The sequence below is a fragment of the Erigeron canadensis genome, chromosome 8, assembly GCF_010389155.1.
Source record: "Erigeron canadensis isolate Cc75 chromosome 8, C_canadensis_v1, whole genome shotgun sequence".
Taxonomy (NCBI): Eukaryota; Viridiplantae; Streptophyta; class Magnoliopsida; order Asterales; family Asteraceae; genus Erigeron; species Erigeron canadensis.
This window is the reverse complement of record NC_057768.1, coordinates 28573822-28592814: the sequence shown is the minus strand read 5'-3', so window position 1 is coordinate 28592814 and position 18993 is coordinate 28573822. Positions and strand designations below refer to the sequence as shown.

Sequence of the window (18993 nt, the reverse complement as noted above, 5' to 3'; positions counted from 1 at the left end):
CACCACCGTCGCGGTAACTTCCTCTCATATAAATTAATAATATAGTAATAAAGATGGTTAATTTGAAATGATAGCTCAATTCGGTGGAATCTCGCGTACAAACAATTGGCTATACCTGGATTAAAATGCCAGGCCAAATATATAAAGAGGATGCATGGGATATACATATAATAATGTACGTGGACGTAAGTCTATGCATGATCAAATTAAAAAACCGATCGAGAACGTACACGGTACCCATGGAGCATATGATAATTACAAAAGTTATGTCGATAATCGTGTCGACATAAATACCCAATTACTACTACTATACATCACAAAGCAAAATAAATTAACTAGAAACAAAAACGTACATAAATGTCTAGCAATTTGCTACCAACAAATTTCTTTGGATCTGGTTTGGTCAGATCGGTCTCGGTCGGGTCTCGGACGGGTCTCAAGTTTCGGTGCTATGCGCACATCTCTAATAGCAATATAGGCCAAGTGATTAGATGCAAAGGTAAAGAAGAAAGCATCATTAATTTGATCCATTTCTAATTATATACATGTTTGTTTTAATATTTATTTATAACGACTTTCAACGTATTTTGCAGCTGCGGTGGCGTGGGAAGCAGGAAAGCCGCTAGTGATGGAAGAAGTTGAGGTGGCCCCACCTCAGAAAATGGAAGTTCGTATCAAGATCCTTTTCACTTCACTTTGTCACACTGATGTTTATTTCTGGGAAGCAAAAGGACAGAATCCTGTGTTTCCTCGGATTTTTGGACATGAAGCTGGAGGGTACATATGTATATATGTTTAACTTTTTCTTTCTTTCTTGAAATATCATACATTTAGCTCACACACTTGTTTTAGTGTTGGTACTTACATGTACTGTAGCATTTTGGTTGAATTGGTGGCAAACTTGATACTAAGACTAAAGGGAATGGGGGCATTCCCCATGGCGGAAGTCCCCCACCCACATGAGTTGCTCCACTCCCCCATTTTAGAGTAGCAATTTGGTGTATGACATGACGCCACATGCCACACGTCCCCTACCCACATGAGTTGCTCCAATCCTTTCAGTCTCATAGGCCAGCCTGCTAGCTGCTAGGACCCCTTTTAGTGTATGGTCTCCGGATTCTACACGACTTGGGATATAATATATGTCACATCAATTTTTCTCATTTATTCATTTAACCCCGTCATCGGAAATATACCATCAATTTTAGTAATATAACTTTGATAGATATAATTCATGTGTATAGGGTTGTGGAGAGCGTTGGGGAAGGAGTGACTGAGCTTGAGCCAGGGGATCATGTTCTTCCTGTTTTTACTGGGGAGTGCAAAGAATGTGCACATTGCAAGTCCGAAGAGAGCAATATGTGTGACCTTTTGAGGATCAACACCGATAGGGGCGTCATGATTCATGATCAGAAATCTCGTTTCTCGATCAACGGGAAGCCCATTTTTCATTTTGTTGGGACGTCTACGTTTAGCGAGTACACGGTGGTTCATGTTGGATGTCTTGCCAAAATCAACCCTCTTGCCCCTCTTGACAAAGTTTGTATCCTTAGTTGTGGAATTACCACAGGTACAAAATATATATAACTATCTAAGATTAATAATAAGCATCGTCGTTTTGCATTTTTGGGCTTTATTAACTAAAGTAATTTGGATACTTTTAGGCTTAGGTGCTACTTTGAATGTTGCAAAACCTAAAAAGGGCTCATCTGTGGCCATTTTCGGGTTGGGAGCTGTGGGACTTGCTGTAAGTTTTTTTTTTTTCTCTTCTTATTTTGCAGTCTTATTATTTTAGGCATGTATATGTACTCATATGTAATAATAATGAGTTATGTGTGATCAGGCTGCAGAAGGTGCAAGAATGGCAGGGGCTTCAAGGATCATTGGGGTTGATTTGAATGCCAATAGATTTGAGCTTGGTAAGTTGTACGATTAAGTTTGAGTACAAGATAACTAAGTGAAAGGTGGACTAATTAATACACCTCTAATTTCTTGGTTTTAACAGCAAAGAAATTTGGGGTAACTGAGTTTGTGAACCCAAAAGACTATCAGAAACCAGTACAAGAAGTGATTGCAGAGATGACTAATGGAGGTGTAGACAGGAGCGTGGAATGCACTGGGAATGTTGATGCTATGATTTCGGCCTTCGAGTGTGTTCACGACGTATGCATTTACTTTTTGTACATGCTATATATAGAATTGTATGTTATGGACTTATCGTACTTGGTTTCTCAAGATGACTTTTTACAGGGTTGGGGCGTTGCGGTTCTTGTGGGTGTTCCGCATAAAGATGCTGTCTTCAAGACTCATCCCATGAAACTATTGGACGAAAGAACGCTCAAGGGCACCTTCTTTGGAAACTATAAACCTCGATCAGATATTCCTTCTGTGGTCGAAAAGTATATGAATAAGGTAACCTCATATTTTCACAATCCTTGTTAAAAAAACTATATATTGTAGAAGGGTACTAGTCGAAATTGAACAATATGTTGTTGATGATTAGCAGGAACTCGAGTTGGAAAAGTTCATAACACATGAAGTGCCATTTTCTGACATCAATAAGGCCTTTGATTTGATGCTTAGAGGTGAAGGGCTTCGTTGTATCATTCGTATGGATGAATAAATGGATGGCAAAGACTCTAAACGTGTTGTATATATAGGCATATAGTAGTGTCCAATGCGGCAGTATTTATTTTAATAACTGTGTTTGTTTTCAATCGATGTTTAGATAAATATAATCTAGTAACATCTTTGATTTTTAATAGGAGGTTCACGCGCCGCCCATCTTGTTGTGGTAATCGGCTGGATGTTTTTGGTGGGTAAGATAGTTGGTTCATGGATGGGAATGTGTGTTATACCTGAAATATTAAAGGTGCCATTTCTGCAGAAGTTTTGATGCCATATCTAATGTCACTTTAGTAACCGACTTACAAAAGATTTAAGGTTAATACGCAAATGATAAAAAGTTGTAGTTGGCTTTTATCAAGCTGAGCTACAAAATATCAAATGTGCACCCAGGAGGCCATTAGCCAATCACCTATCCCCATTTCATTTTAGTTTAGAAAGGAGAACTGCAGCCTGCCATTCACACACCACTCAAATTTTTATTTATTAGATTCCTGACTTCTTGACCGGTCCATTAAGACACAAGATCCACTTTTCTATTATTTAATATAAGGATAATGATGCGTTAGTGTAGTGAAGTATGACAAAATGTATATATTATGTATTAATCTAGTCGAGTGTTTATGTTATGTAATCAACTTCCGAAAACGTCCTAATGATATGATGCATACTACCGGCTAATCTACATGTTGCCGGTTATCATCCCGTTTTTAGACCCTTATGTTGGTTGAGGAAAGCAACGTACACCACACGCCTACAAGCATAACATTTATATTTATGAACTGAATGGAATGATGTTGGAATGATATGAATTAGATAAAAGAATTGAGATAACAACAGAATGGATGATCACGTTCCTTTGGACGTTTGTTTTTTGATTGATGCTATTATATATGGTCGGAATGAAAATTTTATATTAGAAAACTTAGGCCTCTGCCAACGTTTATTTTCTCAAGCGTTTTCTCGCTGTTTTCTAGAAGATGGCCTTGGCATCAAAGTTTTCTGGATCCATTTTGAGAAAAAAGGAGCTTATATTCTACTGAGAAAACGGGAGAAAACACATGGTGGGTTGGGTGGCTTTGACTTTCAAACAAACTTGGGTAAAGACTAAAGATTGATACTTACTTTCTAGAATGATCTTGTATCATTTTTTTTTAATGTACCGGCCTATACATTTGTACTTCGTAGATATTTCAGCTGAAGTTGGTATTGTTTTCTTACAAATTGTTACAGTAATATATTTTAAGCTATGTATTTACTTGCCTCCAGATAAATTAATTGTTTTATTTTGCACTACTTGTCATAAGTAATTTTTTATTTTGCAATTGTCATCCTTTTTTATTATTAATCTGATGATTTTTTATTGTGCAATATTTAATTTTAATATATGTAATACTTTAGTATATAAATAATTAAAAGGTTTTTATATTATTTTGCTTTAATTAATTGGAAGTAATAAATATTTAAGGAACATGTGAGAAAAAAGTATGGTTGTTAGAGATATTTTCTGAAAAATAAAATGAGAAAAAGAAAAAGTGGTGGTGATGTGGCAATGAGAAAGATGTGAGAAAATAGTTTGGGTTAGGAAAGGTCTTATTTGACCTTACTATTTTATAAAGAAAAATGTTAAACACAACTCTTAAGGCTGCACTCAATGTGCATAAAATTTTATACATGTCATATCAAAAGCTCACTCTTAAATTTTCAGGTAACTATACAGTTATTTAATGCGCTTTAACTGCATTCCTCATCGCGACGTTTAGCAAAACCTTTTTATAAACTACTCCTCCGTCCCACCAAATGTTTCCACTTTTAAGTTTTCAAAGTCAATTTTTTACAATTTTGACCTTGAATACATTTGTTTGTGTCGTATAATACTCAATAAAAGTTATACCGATGTAAACATATGTAAAACTCAATTAATTCATATAACTTTCATCAAATATTATTTAACAAAAACTAAAATATTTAAGTTCAAAGTTGTAAAACATTGATTTTGAAAATTTAAAAATGGACACATTAAATGGGACGGAAAGAATAACGTAATGAAAAGATTTTATGTTACTTTGATTCCATTTTAAGATGGAATTGGACAATTGGAAAATAATAACCATCATGAAAGGATTTTTTGTTACTTTGATTCCATTTTAAGATGGAATTGGACAATTGGAAAATAATAACCATCATTCCATCAATGCTTTCAAGGAAATGCATGATTTCATTAATGCTTTCATTTCTATGTAGTATTTTCTTTGTTTAGTTTCTGTGTCGCTACATGAACCAACAGAAGCCCAAAGCCCATTTTTATTTAATTATTTTATTTGGGCCGTTAATTATAACCTGCAGGAAAAGCCCAACAACTCTCGTGCTGTTTTATCATTAAGGTAGTGTTTGGCTTTGGCAGGGCAAATGCGAATAAGTATAAACAAATTAGACTATTTTTATTTTTATTAGAGATTAATTTTAATATTTTAAGTTTTGACCTCCTCTTCAAGTAAAAGTTTATCATCACCAATCACCATGTTTCAAAAATACACATGATCATTTTCTATGACAGAAAGTCAATTCTAATTTCTAATTATAGTACTAGATTTTAAATGATTTATTCTTATTCTTGAAAAAATAAAAATAAGAAATCAAATATTACATTACAATAACAAAACAGATCAACGTGCATGTATTAAAAAAATATCGAAACCTACAGTTTCTGAAATCATGAAAGATTATAGAGTATCTTTGTCACATTTGTCACTCCGTGTCATGGCGGTGGTTTTTCGTGTCCATGAGTCCATCCTAATTCCTAAACTAGCTATAATAATTTGTTTTCCTATTTTAGAACACCTTCTTTATTATTATTTCATCACCACCGTCTTCACTCCCCTATAAATACATATACAATACAACATTTTGTCAACACACAACAACATTATTCAAAAACTATAACACAACACAATGTCTTCTGCCGGTCAGGTCATTCGATGCAAAGGTATATTTATATTTATATATATACACACCTAATTATATTTTATTAAATCCATTATTATCATATCATATACAATCTGATATGATATGCGAGTAATAAATTTGTTGTTACTTTTTGATCTTGTTCGTACATTCTTATAATTTATTTGATTACCATTTGTTCACTTTTGTTTACACTTATAAAAGTTATGACAAATACGGTCAAATTAGTTGATATAAAACTATATAAAGTGTTTGTTATTGATCAATATTTTGAGAAGTTGAATTGAATGCAAGAATTTGCAATTATGTGTAGCTGCGGTGGCTCGAGAGGCTGGGAAGCCACTGGTGATCGAAGAAGTGGAGGTGGCGCCACCACAGAAAATGGAAGTCCGTTTGAAGATCCTCTTTACTTCCTTGTGCCACACCGACGTCTACTTTTGGGAAGCTAAGGTACATTTCATTTTATATAGTTATTGTTTTAGTCTTTTAATTTGCGATACAAGTGTTCGTCCATCAAAAAAAGGTGTTGTGGGTCCAAGTTTGTGAATTATGTTTGTTGCTAGTATTTAATTGTTGTTCAAACGGGCGGGCCAAGCCGCAACATTTTGGTTTATATAAACGTTTTACACAGAATATGAATATTTATATAATTATATCCAATAGATACAAAGAGTTGTGTTATGCTTAAAATGAACAAATAACAATACAAATTTATTTTAGCCCATTAGCCTTGGTTGAAATGTTGCAATATGCTAGAGTTCATTCTAATGTTGTCCTAAAAGTATAGAAACTTCTTTTCTTTGGCCATTTTAGGATAAAATTTAGATTGGCCCGTAATTATACATTCTGTTTATATATTCTGCAGGGACAAAACCCCTTGTTTCCTCGCATATTAGGCCACGAAGCTGGAGGGTAAAATTCGGTTTAAACTTTTTCTTTCAATTCTAATCCTAGTTTGATTTCAGTTTTTGTAACTTCTTACTTATTTATATAGAATCGTCGAGAGCGTGGGTGAGGGTGTGACCGAACTGAAACCAGGGGACAAAGTGCTCCCGGTATTCACCGGAGAATGTGGCGATTGCCGCCATTGTAAGTCAGAAGAGAGTAATATGTGTGATCTTCTCCGGATTAATACTGATAGGGGGGTCATGATAAATGACGGAAAATCAAGGTTCTCCAAAGATGGCCAACCGATTTACCATTTTCTTGGGACGTCAACCTTTAGCGAGTACACGGTTGTTCATTCTGGATGTGTGGCTAAGATTAACCCCGATGCCCCGCTTGACAAAGTCTGTGTTCTTAGCTGCGGAATTTCCACTGGTTGGTATCTTTACTTAATACGTAGTACCTATTAATAAAGTTAATTGACCAGAAAATGATAGTGGTCTTCTGCAGGTTTACATAAAATTTAGTGTTTTAGGGCTAAATATCAACAGCCTAAATGCAACTTATTTTGTTTTGTGCTCTTTGTATAAAGGAATGGGTGCAACCTTGAATGTAGCTAAGCCGAAAAAGGGCATGAGTGTTGCTATATTTGGGCTGGGAGCTGTTGGGCTTGCTGTGAGTTGACTTCTGTTCTTACTTCTGTTTTTGCATTTCACTTTGGTAAATTGAGGGGTGATATTTTTGAGAATTTTGATTTTCAGGCTGCGGAAGGAGCTCGGATTGCTGGGGCTTCGAGGATCATTGGTATTGATCTGAACCAGAGCAGGGCCAAGGAAGGTAAATTGGTCAATTTTTTACTTTTGTGCAAAAACTTAATTGAGGATAACACGCATATTTTTATCTCGGTGTAAAATGTTGTATGATTTGTTGTAAACAGCAAAGAAGTTTGGTGTTACTGAGTTTGTGAATCCAAAAGATCATGACAAGCCGATCCAACAGGTTTTTATGTTCTTGCTTGACATATTTATGTATCGTTCTGATCCAAGTTTGACTTTTGAGATTTTTATTTCATGATTAGGTCATTGCTGAGATGACTGATGGTGGAGTTGATAGGAGTGTTGAGTGTACTGGAAATGTCAATGCTATGATGTCGGCTTTTGAATGTGTTCATGATGTAACACTCTTTCTGCTTATATTGTCATTTTTGGGATTTGGTTTTGTGTAGCTACAATTTGTTAATTTTTTTTTTGCAGGGATGGGGTGTTGCTGTGCTTGTTGGAGTTCCAAATAAAGATGATGAGTTCAAGACTCTTCCGATAAATCTGTTGAACGAGAGGACCCTGAAGGGTACTTTCTTTGGCAACTACAAGCCACGTACCGATATTCCTGGTGTGGTCGAGAAATACATGAAGAAGGTAAATTTTTGCATTCATATATCATACATAGAGTTTACAATATAAACTTATAGATAAGTTTAACTATTTTGTCGAACTAATCCCAAAGACTAGGCTTTTTTCCTATTACCTCGACAACTTCTTTGTCTAGAAGTTGCACAATAGATCATTAATTTTAAGTTTTCATGAATGCAGGAATTAGAGGTTGAGAAGTTCATAACTCACGAAGTTGGCTTCTCAGAAATCAACAAAGCATTTGACTACATGCTTAAAGGAGAGAGTCTTCGATGCATCATCCGTATGGACGCATAGGTCCTATTAGTTAATTGGGGATATGGACTGTGTTCCAAAGGGTTTCTAGTGAATAAAGAGTTTAGGAATAAAGTTAGATTCCATGGGACTTATAATCCCATGGAAGTTCAAACTCTCTGAATACGAATATATAATATATAAGTTATATTTATATCATATATGGTTGCTCTTGTTTTGCTCATATAATTACGTTTTCGCCTTTTCATCTTTCAGTTTGATAAATTGATGATGAGTGGATGCACTAAAATGCTCTGGTAGAAGAATACATGCCCAAGTGCAAAATGTCCTAAATTAGTACTTTCAAATTACAAGTACAAAGTCAAATAAGTGGAGTAATTGTGTACATATACTTCAACCTGATCGACCACGAGGCAAAAATCATTAATCATCTATATATGTCAAACCTACAAGTCTACAAAAGTAAATGCTAGTTTGATTGTAGGGACTTTGATCTTTTGCAACATTAGTTCATTGTGAATAACCCTAAAATAGATATAGACCAACAGTCGTCGGGCGAGCGGGTTGATGGGTTTTTCTCGGATCGTGGGGCTAATGGGTCTTGCCTCCGTCCGATTGAGTTGGGCCAGCTTGTGGTAGCTTTTAGCCATCAGGTTATCCTGGATCAAATTCGGGCTACAAAGTGTTTAGTCGGTCGATCATCCTCTATATGTGACTCAGCTTTGATACTTTGCCAATACACTATTTACATAAACAGGTAAAAAACCAAACATATAACGAAAATGCGAATAGCTTAAGTTCATTTCACATGTTTTTCTTTTAACCATAAATTTGGGCACAACGGCATTGTATCAACCCGTTTCAAGAAAATCTGTGTTCCTCGGATCAGGATTTGAACCCAAAAACTCATTTCACTTGTTTGGCTAGAGAACTCAATTTAATTTCATTTCTACATTGAGAACAAACTAAAATTTAAATGCATGTAAATAAAAGCAATGGCGATCCGCTAATCTCTCTTTATCATTCTTCATAGTATCTCTCATAAATCTTCATTTCCATTTTCGGGTAACGTATAACAAGTCCTAATTAATTCTAGCCGTGTAAGGCCACCTGCACCTCCAACACGCGCAGTTATCCATAGCACCACCACTCCAAAATATTATAGCAACAAACCTTAATTTTCTTGGTTTTTTTCATGTCTCGAACCTACATTTCATTGTAGGATTCGGGTTGGATGAAAAAAATCAAGAAAAAGAAAACGTAAAAGAGCAGCGTGTATATATAATTAAACTTTGATCAAACATTGTTCTAAAACCATGGATTATCGTCCTTTAGATATCACGGTGATCTCAGCCAATGGATTGAACAATTTCTGGTTTTTCTTTAGGATGAGAGTGTATGTTGTTGTTTCTTTGATAAATGGAAAATCAACCGTCGAAAAGAAGACACACTCTAGCCGTGGGCGCAACCCAAAATGGAACCATAGGGTCAAGTTTCCGGTTGAGGAGTCAGCTATAAATACCAGCACCCTTCTTTTTGTCCTTAGGCAAAACCGGTTCTGGGGTGACAAAGACATTGGTGAGGTGTCAATACCGGTTCGTGAGCTTCTTGAGGCAAATGGATCCTCAGAACATGTAGTGGACTACCAGGTTCAGTCTGTGAGAGGAAAATCCGTTGGCACCTTTACATTTTCTCACCAATTCAAAGAAAAAGTTTATCCTGCTCGAGATAATGCAAGAACATCGGGTAGTTCTCATCCTCCAGGGACGTCGTCATACATGACTAATCAACAACAAGGGGTACCAGCTTACCCCCAGGGGCCGTACTCTCAAGCCCCAGGATATGTAAACTATCCACCAGGTGGAGGCGCATATGGTGTTGGGTGGTACCCACCACCACCCACGACGCCACCTAATGGGTATGCATATCCCCCCCAACACGTGGGTTATAATCAACAAGTGCACCAACAACCAAAATGAATTGATTAGAAATGTGGCGGTACAGGATGAGGTACATATATATATGTCCGAGCTAGGAATGGGGGGCGGGGTTGATTGAAAAACATGGGTGTTTCTTATTACAAAAGAAAAACATATTACAAAAGACCACAATTTTCATCGTAGAATTAATGAAATTACATTTTGATTCTGATTGGAGAACTGTGTTGGCATGTCAATATTTCTAGATTGGTATGTATTTTGATTGATATACATTGGAAATTTGTTATCACTAGATATACGTTCTGTAAGTATATGTTCTAACCACCAAAAATCCAAGATTAAGCGCGATAATTTGTGTTTATTCGTATATTAACGTGTTGCTCTAAGCTATTGATTGATTTTAGAACAGCAACAAAAAAGTGTTTGCTGTTAACATCAGAAATATGTGTAAAATGTTCAGGAATTCTTAAAGTCTTTGTACAGGAGGAAAATGTTTCTTGAATACTTATACTTCTTTCATCCTTAACAAATTGTTCACTTTATTATTAGTATTATTAATACAATCATATTCAAATTTCAAGCTTAAGATGGTGTACTAACAATATCTCGAGTTTGATGGCTCGAACCACCTCCTAGCTGCTCATTCTTTATGCTGTCTTCTTTTTCATGAACATGTAAATCATCATCAATTGTAATAGCTATAGCTTTTGTGCCATTTGGGCCCTGCAAAATGTTCTCTGTCACCTTAAGATGCTCATCGACATGGACCATTTCGCTTTTTGCTGACTCTTTGCTACATTTCCATTTCTTGATCAAGCAACAGAAAGCAACCAATGCAAGTCCAACGAAAAAAACACCTCCAATGAATACTATGAATATGGTTGTCATTATTGAATTCTTTTTGTTTTTAATGAAGCTGATTAAAAGTTTTTGAGTTTTCAGATGTGTTTGATGTGTAAAAAGAAGTATGATGGATTGGTATTTGTAGTAGAGAAGCCTTATGATTATTTCAAAGGAAATATGAATAACTTTTAAGTTTCATGTAACTTATCTTGAAGCCCATTGTAAGCTTGCAAATTGTGTGTATTGTAAAGCACCTCTAGAATTCAATCCATTTTATCTATTACTGACCTTATTGAACTTAAAGAGGTTCCAATGTGATAAGTGTAACACTAACAATTCATAAGGTGTGAATAAAAAAAGTTTATAAAATGAAAGTGACTAGCCATTGAAATTGGATGAGAAGTGTTTTATAATACAATCAACTTGCTTGCTTAATATGAGAGTCAAAGTTTCTTGAAACTTGAAAGTAATGTACTATTCAGACAGAATAACAACATTGTTCTCTACTATATATAACCGGCTTTCAGACTTTCAGTTTCCACACCAATCCCATCTCAAAAACCAAAAGAGCTTTTATCGATTTTAAACAGAGAACTTTGAACAATGACGGTCATATTTGTAGTTTTTGTATCATTTGGCTGTGTTTTCTTCCTGGCACTCGCCTTGTTTGGTTTATGTTGCATTAAGAAGTTTAAATGCAGCAAGACAACTAGCGAAAACGAAATGGTGCATGTTGACGAGCATTTGAAGGTGAGAGAGAACGTGGTTAAAGGTCCGAATGGCATGAAAGCTATTTCAATAACAATTGATGATGATTTACATGTTGATGAAAAAGAAGAGTGCACGAAAGATGAGCAGTATGGAAAAGACTTGCACCAAACAACTTCTCAAGCTTGAAATTTGAGTTTGGTGATGTAAATAAAGCCGTGCAGGGTGTTTAACCTATAATATGACTCTATATTGTATTGTTTAATTTATCATATTCTGACTTTGCTACTAATTAATCAAAAATAACCCGGAATGAGACTATGGTGATCAAAACTCAAGACTAAAATACGTACGACCATCTTGCTAAAAAGTTACCATTCTTTCTTTCCGAAGCGAACAAGATTACCTATGAAACTTAATTACTCATACATGTAATCTTGAGGATGTAAAGTTACTCATTATTTTCTAACCCAGGTTCAGGAAAAGAAAATTACTTTGACTTTTTAGGTCAAAAAGGTTAATCCAACTTTGATATTCATACGACATTCAAATCCAATATTGTCATAGCTACATGAAGTTCATAATGAGTACTAGGAACACAGAGTTCCTGCTGGCATAAAATTGTTCACAAAAGTTCTGAATTTTGATTTTAAAAGATCGATATGACCTCCATAGTCAAACTGTGCATTTTGTCTTTAAATTTAAGACATGTTCAAAAAGTTTGAACTAGAGGTGGAAATATCAACTCATTTACTTTCAAACGTTTTGGATTGGGCTATAATCTATCTCAAACGGGTCATATAGATTAACTGACGAACTGGGTAAAAAAATTTAGTGTTCATAGTTACTGCATCATTTAGATTTGTATGACTAAATGGTCCTAAAGAACACACAATGACCTACAATGACTGCCTTCAAAAGTCCTAAAGAACACACGCATCTTATATGCATCGACCATATTTTCTTGTAAGGTTTACCCTTATGAAAAAATGGTCGACGTTGCAAGTTGTAACCTTCCACCAGCCTTAAAATGGCAACTCTGAGCCGTTACAAAGACAGATTCAAATTATTTCAGAATAACATTTACAGAAGAATTTTGCATAAAAGCACTGAGCAGTTATGTCTTCAGGTAAAACTACTAAAGCTAAAGCTACCATCTACAAGGCTCGTACATGTGGCTCATATTTTATGCACCAAACGACTAAGCCTATGATTTACATTCTCTTTTGGATTTTACGGCCTTCAAGTTGTAACTAAATACGGCCAATCTTTAACTTGTATTACTCTGGGTGATTATACACGTTTATTGGTAGGACACCTAGATAACGGCTAGGCTATAGTCATTTTGGTTTGTAATGTCACTTCTAATAAGACACAATAACAGAACAAAATTATAAAAATAGAAAAAAGAAATGAACCGTGAAATCCTCAGAAGTGTTTTACAATACAATCAATTTATTTACTTGCTTAATATGGGAGTAAGGTGAAGTCAAGTTTACTGAAACTTAAAAGTAATGTGCTATTCCAACGCAATAAGCACACTCTTCTCTACTACAAATACTCATTCTTCAAACTTCCATTTGCACAACAATCTCAGAAAGCACAAAACTTATCAATCTCATTGAATAAATTAAGAAATCTTAACAATGACAGTCATATTCGTAGTTTTTGCATCATTTGGTTGCGTTTTCCTCCTATCACTTGCCTTATTTGCTTTGTGTTGCATTAAAAAGTTTAAATCCACCAAGACAACTAGCAAAGATGAACTTGCGAATATCGACGAGCATATGAAGGTGAGAGAGAATGTCGTTCAAGGTCCAAATGACATGAAAGCTGTTTCAATTACAATTGATGAGGAATTGCATGCTGATGGAGAAGAAGAGTACAGGAAGAAAGAGGAGGCTGAAAAAGGCTTACATCAAACAACTGCTAATGAGATTCATGCACATGGCGCAACTTCTCGAGCTTGAAATTTTAGTTTGATTAAGTACATAAAGTTGTCCAATTTAATATATGCGGAAATATGACCGAATATTGATCTATCTTCTTACTTGTATGTTGCTTAAAATAAATTAACAGAGTAACAATGAGGATCTGAACTCAATAGTTAACAAAAGTTATATTTAGATCAATCTTATACGCTGAATACAGCCATTGTACAAGAAGAAATGAATGAAATTTGTTATAGATGGACAGCCTTTTTCTTCTCCCTCTCTCTTGCACTCACACCAAAAAATCTGAAGCCTGCAAAAAATAACATCAACATATTTCACGACTCGACTAACCAAGCTTCAAATTATTGTATTGGGATTTATGGAAGCTCAATATATTGTAACAATTTTGGTAGTCGCATCGAGGTCCTCAACAACTACCTTCATGCCAAGTTTAGGGTCTCATAATACTTGAAACAGAACATATCTAACTTGGTAATAAAATAGCGTAAGTTTGACCTCAAAGAGAGGAATAGTCAACTTACCGTGCTAGCATATCACAGATATGAGAACAGGATTTCATTCCATGCATCTGGGACTCCAGGTAAACACCAATGGCTACAGTCAGGAACCGTTGGATTATCACTCCATGTACCAACATGTGCATCACTACGAAACGACCCCATGGGAGTTACATACATTGTCGTTACTGGTACTGACATATTTTTGACCATTCTTATTATAATATCCGAGAAATTACTTCTATCATCAGCTTTGCTAGTAGATAAAGGATTTTTGGTAACTTTGCAAATGTGACCATTGAGCCCGCTGGTATACAGAACAAACAGAAAAATAAAAAAGAGTCAGTAAAATCTATTAGGAGGTTACATATAGAAGTGGAAAAATGGATGGGTTTGGGTAATACGGAGTAGGTCAAAATGGGTACACTAATAAGTATGGGTCGGAACTTGGGTTAACCTTCAAAAACTATTTTTGCACTCCTGTAGAGAAGAAAGTTTATAAATCATTAAATATGATTAAAAGATATGTTCTGTTACAGCAGTGATTTAAGTTTTCATTAAATCAATTTAGAAGGTCATGCTTATTTATGCTACTCATAAGCCTAGTTTTGACCCACTTTACTCTTAAGCTGTAGTTTTTATTTAAACCGCTCGAGATAAAACATAAACCTAAATCACCCCCTTGATAACAAATGGGTTAAAACTGGCACAACTAACTGATTCCATTCAAGACAGTGAAAAATGGTTCAACTTTTAAGGCCAAACCCCTCATTCAACTTCAATATTGATTATAATGTTGAAAAGAGATTTCAAAAACTAGATTAAAGTTCCTAGAATCAGCTGACAAGACAATTTTCAACACTTTATAAGTTGTATTAGAACCTGTTTTGCATTAGAGAAGTGATATATTTGACCAGAAAAGTCAAACTGTAGCACTTGTGTAGGAACTGAGGCAAGGGAGTCACTTATTTTCTACTTTTGTTCAGGAAAAGATTTAGCTTTCACTTAAAATTTAAAAGGTAAAATGGATTTCATTAAACTAATATCCTAACACAATTTTAATAATTTCAAAAGAATAATTCGATAATCACATGAAAGTCCATAACGAGTACTAGGAATAGAAAGTTTCTACTTTGTAATCATTAACAAAAACATATTACCTTCATGTTTGAAAGGTAGTCTATTTTCTTACAATATATATGGAATATAAAAATAAATAAATAATACTGGAAGAGTTATTTTCTTGAAATATGATAACGCACCTCCAATGACTGCCCTCAAATGTCCTAAAGAATACCCGGGTCCTATCTGTATCAACCATATTTTCAACCCATGATGCCCAAGTGTTTAATGCTGTAGTATATGCAGACATGGTTGACATTCCAAGTTTCAGCCTTCCACCAACCTTAAAATAACAACCCCTATCCAAAAACCAATTCAGTTATATTGCATATAACATTGGAATAAAAGCATTGTTATTACAGGTGACAACAAGTATCTATTTATGCATACACACGCCAATCTGTTTATACCGTTATACACTTATAGCTTGTCACTAATGTCACCTGTTACCCGCAAGCAACTTAAATTGTGATATTGCATAAACCTTAAACATCAGCTGCATCAAATGTTTCACATTTTACTCAGGAAAACATGCATGACCAAACGGGTACTTTCGGTATGTGCGTTACATTGGATACTTCTTAAATCCAAAACCAACATGTCTCTGGTGAGTTTTTAACTCAAACGGTACGATTCTTGGTAGTTAAGTACTTTAGTTTGGTGGTGATTTATTCTCTACTGTCATCTTTAACAAAAAAGAAATATCTCTTAAACTTCATAAGTATCTATAAATCACATTATGTAGATGCTAAAAAAAGATACCAGTTACTCCAAAAATGTCAAATTTCTATGCAAATCGAAATGTTAAATTCAATATTCAAACAGATCAATCATTCAACAACTTTGACAAAATTAGAGTTTTAAACTAAAGCAAATACCATAAAATCATAGTCTATTAGCCCCTTAATCAGCTATAGACAATAGTGAACAAGTCATAACACTAGTTTGAAAAACCAAGCAAAAGTCAAGAATGGCTTACATTTCGAAAAGCTTTGCACGATTCCACCAATGTCCAGTATTAAACACAAGAATATCCGAATCAATCCATTTTGAGCTAATGCCATCCAACTCATCAAGTTTAATCGTTGATCTAACCCTCTTTGGTGAACGTTTTGGGACCGAACCAATCTTCACTAGAAAAACGGACCGGTAAAACTCGACCGTAAAATTATAAGAACTAAACCTAACACCCAAATACCTAATCTTTTTACTAATCTTATTCCCATTAACTTCATAAACACTCGATTTATCATCCACACCAGTCATAAGCAAACATATCATAGACTCCCATTGAGTCCTACTCAAAGAATCACCAACAAACACAACTCGCTTCCCACGAAGCTTTTCCAGAACAACCTCAACATCAAACCTAGAAACATCACAATTGTTTGGTTTCCACCGCCATTTCAAATAACCTTTATCCTTCCTACCATTAGCTAAACAATTAAAACTTTTTTCGGCAAATGGACATTGAGATGCATTGTATAAAGGGTATTCATCATTTTCATCAGGAACCCACTTTCCATCATAAAGATCACACACACCGTCCGAATCATTCGAATCACTAACAATATTTTCTTCAAGATTCACAAGGGGTATACTTTCATTTATATATATAAAACCAAAAACTATGACTAACACAATAAACAAACAAGAGCTAATTACATTATATTTATTAAACCACCTAAATATAAATCTTTTACATTGTACCCAATTCACAAACGAATGCCTAATAGTACTCATTTAATCTATTTTGCATCAAAAATCAAAACTTTAATAATAAACGGATGAAGTTGGCCTAACCAAGGTAGCAGGTGAGCATTTTCGAAATTCTTTTAAAAATCAAAACTTTCTAATACCCAAATAAATATATCAAAAAAGATACAAACTTGCAGAATACCCTTTACTGAATTTATGAAATTAAGCATACCAAGATGAGTAAAAACCTCAGATCCTGACTATTGAAGTTACAGCAGTAAAGATTATGTGTAAACACTAAACAGTAAATGTTGATACAAAATGAAGTTGTAAAGATCAAATCTTTAGGACAGAAATGTGGTAATGTGATCAAACATATTGGTGGTTTTGACAACTGGGGGTTGTATTGAAATTAATGGTGGAGTAAAGAATGGGGTTCGGACAGGAAGAAGAGATAATCAAGAAATTGAATGAGAAATGTAAGGGTAATTTGGTAATTTCCTTATGGCCATTGAGATATGCTTGAACGTGATGTATAAACTACTACAAGTTTGGTGAATTTAATTATGATTTTTGGTCGATGATTTTCTGAAAGGAAACAAAAATTTAGTTGCACAACTTATGTTTAAGAAACTAGTATATAACTATATATACTATACATAAAAACTGTCTTTTTGAATTTCATAACATCAAGTATAAATTTTGATACATCAAGCTAGTATAAACAAAATCTAAATTAAATAAAAAAAATTTTTTTCGAACATTCAGTCCGAACACGACATCTGGGAAACCTCACCGTATAATGGTGAATCCTTGCACGTACCCTAGACAACAAGATGTTGACCATAAGCCGTTACAAGTATTCAGATGGAAAAATCCCAAAGTTTTGCAATCCTTAAAGATCGAACTCAAGACCTTGGGTAAAACCAGAAGTTCCTCTGACCAGTTCAACTGATCTTTATTAGCAATTAAATAAATTAATAAAACAATATTAAATCTTATTAAAATTCTTCTTAATATATCGAAATCAAGAAGTAAGATTATAACTACAAAAGTAGATTCCAAAATGTTGAGTTTTTTATTTTAAAAGGTGAATTTGTATTTATCAATATTGTTTATTAATATATTCAACTTTAATTTTAAAAACATTTCATTATTTTTTGGAAATATTCAATATAAACATTTTATTCACACCCAAAACATCAAAATTTTATAAGTTCCCTTCAGGCTTTAAGTATCACATCCGGTTTAATAACTTAGGAGATTATAATTTCTTTTTTTTTTCGAAAGGTGAATTTCGCTTGAAACTTTGTGTCGTGAAAGCATACGTTGTCTTAACAAGATCCTCGCTAGAGAACTCTCTCGAAGTAGAAAAGCATATTTCAAATATTCAATGGAGAATGATCGACGTCGAAGTATCAATCAAAAATAAACCTAAATACATTATACTAGCTAGGGTAAGTAGGTATCGTTTCCACGAGGAACGTCTGTGGTTATAGTCAAGTTGTGCAGTTACGATTGATTTCAAAGATAATACTAAAACTGAATTTGATTAAATAAAATGACGACGAAAATTAATTAACTAAACTTATACTAATCAAACTAAGCAATAATAAAAATAAAACTTGTAGACAGTAATAAAAAGGCACATCCCTCCTGGCTCGTGGATCCTTGAAATAACTAGTTTAACAAACCCTATGAAGTATTTGTTCCAAATCACATAGACATAATTTGTTAAGTTGAAATAAACTATTTTCGGCACAACCTATGTTTACCACACAACTTGTCTTAATCCCTAATCTAATTGGACTCGGCACAAATTGTTGACTCGCAATAGACTGTCTTACGATAATCAAATAACAACTTAAATAAACAAATGTTCAAGTACTTGCATAAATCACCAACGAATAATTAATGTTCATACAAATAAAAAAAAGGTTTGCTAAACATAGTTAAACAAGAATCATTCACCGAGAGAGATAACGAGAAGTTTAGCCGGACATCTCCATCTTCGAATCTTCAATGGTTGATAGAGAAAATCTTTGATGCATGAGTGGAATAATGATTGGAATGATTATGAATGATTATGGAT

At 34.4% G+C, this 18993-nt stretch overlaps 4 protein-coding genes across 4 annotated transcripts; 3 read left to right on the top strand and 1 right to left on the bottom strand.

Annotated features, from left to right (window-relative positions):
• Positions 1-427: 427 nt before the first annotated feature.
• Positions 428-2762, top strand: LOC122578531 (alcohol dehydrogenase 1-like). Its single transcript, XM_043750507.1, has 8 exons — positions 428-499; positions 594-777; positions 1245-1570; positions 1665-1747; positions 1844-1919; positions 2006-2163; positions 2251-2412; positions 2507-2762. The coding sequence occupies exons 2-8, from the start codon at positions 629-631 to the stop codon at positions 2621-2623; spliced, it is 1071 nt and encodes a 356-aa protein (XP_043606442.1). The 5' UTR covers positions 428-499; positions 594-628; the 3' UTR covers positions 2624-2762.
• Positions 2763-5557: 2795 nt separating this feature from the next.
• Positions 5558-8341, top strand: LOC122578530 (alcohol dehydrogenase 1). The gene is made up of 10 exons (XM_043750506.1): positions 5558-5611; positions 5903-6039; positions 6455-6501; positions 6584-6909; positions 7067-7149; positions 7236-7311; positions 7412-7473; positions 7553-7648; positions 7728-7889; positions 8064-8341. Exons 1-10 carry the CDS (start codon positions 5578-5580, stop codon positions 8178-8180), a joined length of 1140 nt encoding a protein of 379 aa, XP_043606441.1. The 5' UTR covers positions 5558-5577; the 3' UTR covers positions 8181-8341.
• A 1100-nt stretch (positions 8342-9441) lies between these two features.
• LOC122610562 (protein SRC2 homolog) lies at positions 9442-10117 on the top strand. Its single transcript, XM_043783541.1, has one exon. The coding sequence runs from the start codon at positions 9455-9457 to the stop codon at positions 10115-10117; it is 663 nt and encodes a 220-aa protein (XP_043639476.1). The 5' UTR covers positions 9442-9454.
• Positions 10118-13575: 3458 nt separating this feature from the next.
• LOC122580587 (protein trichome berefringence-like 7) lies at positions 13576-17321 on the bottom strand. The gene is made up of 4 exons (XM_043752855.1): positions 16183-17321; positions 15344-15502; positions 14106-14388; positions 13576-13873 (listed from the first exon to the last, which is right to left on the bottom strand). Exons 1-3 carry the CDS (start codon positions 16944-16946, stop codon positions 14118-14120), a joined length of 1194 nt encoding a protein of 397 aa, XP_043608790.1. The 5' UTR covers positions 16947-17321; the 3' UTR covers positions 13576-13873; positions 14106-14117.
• Positions 17322-18993: the final 1672 nt, after the last annotated feature.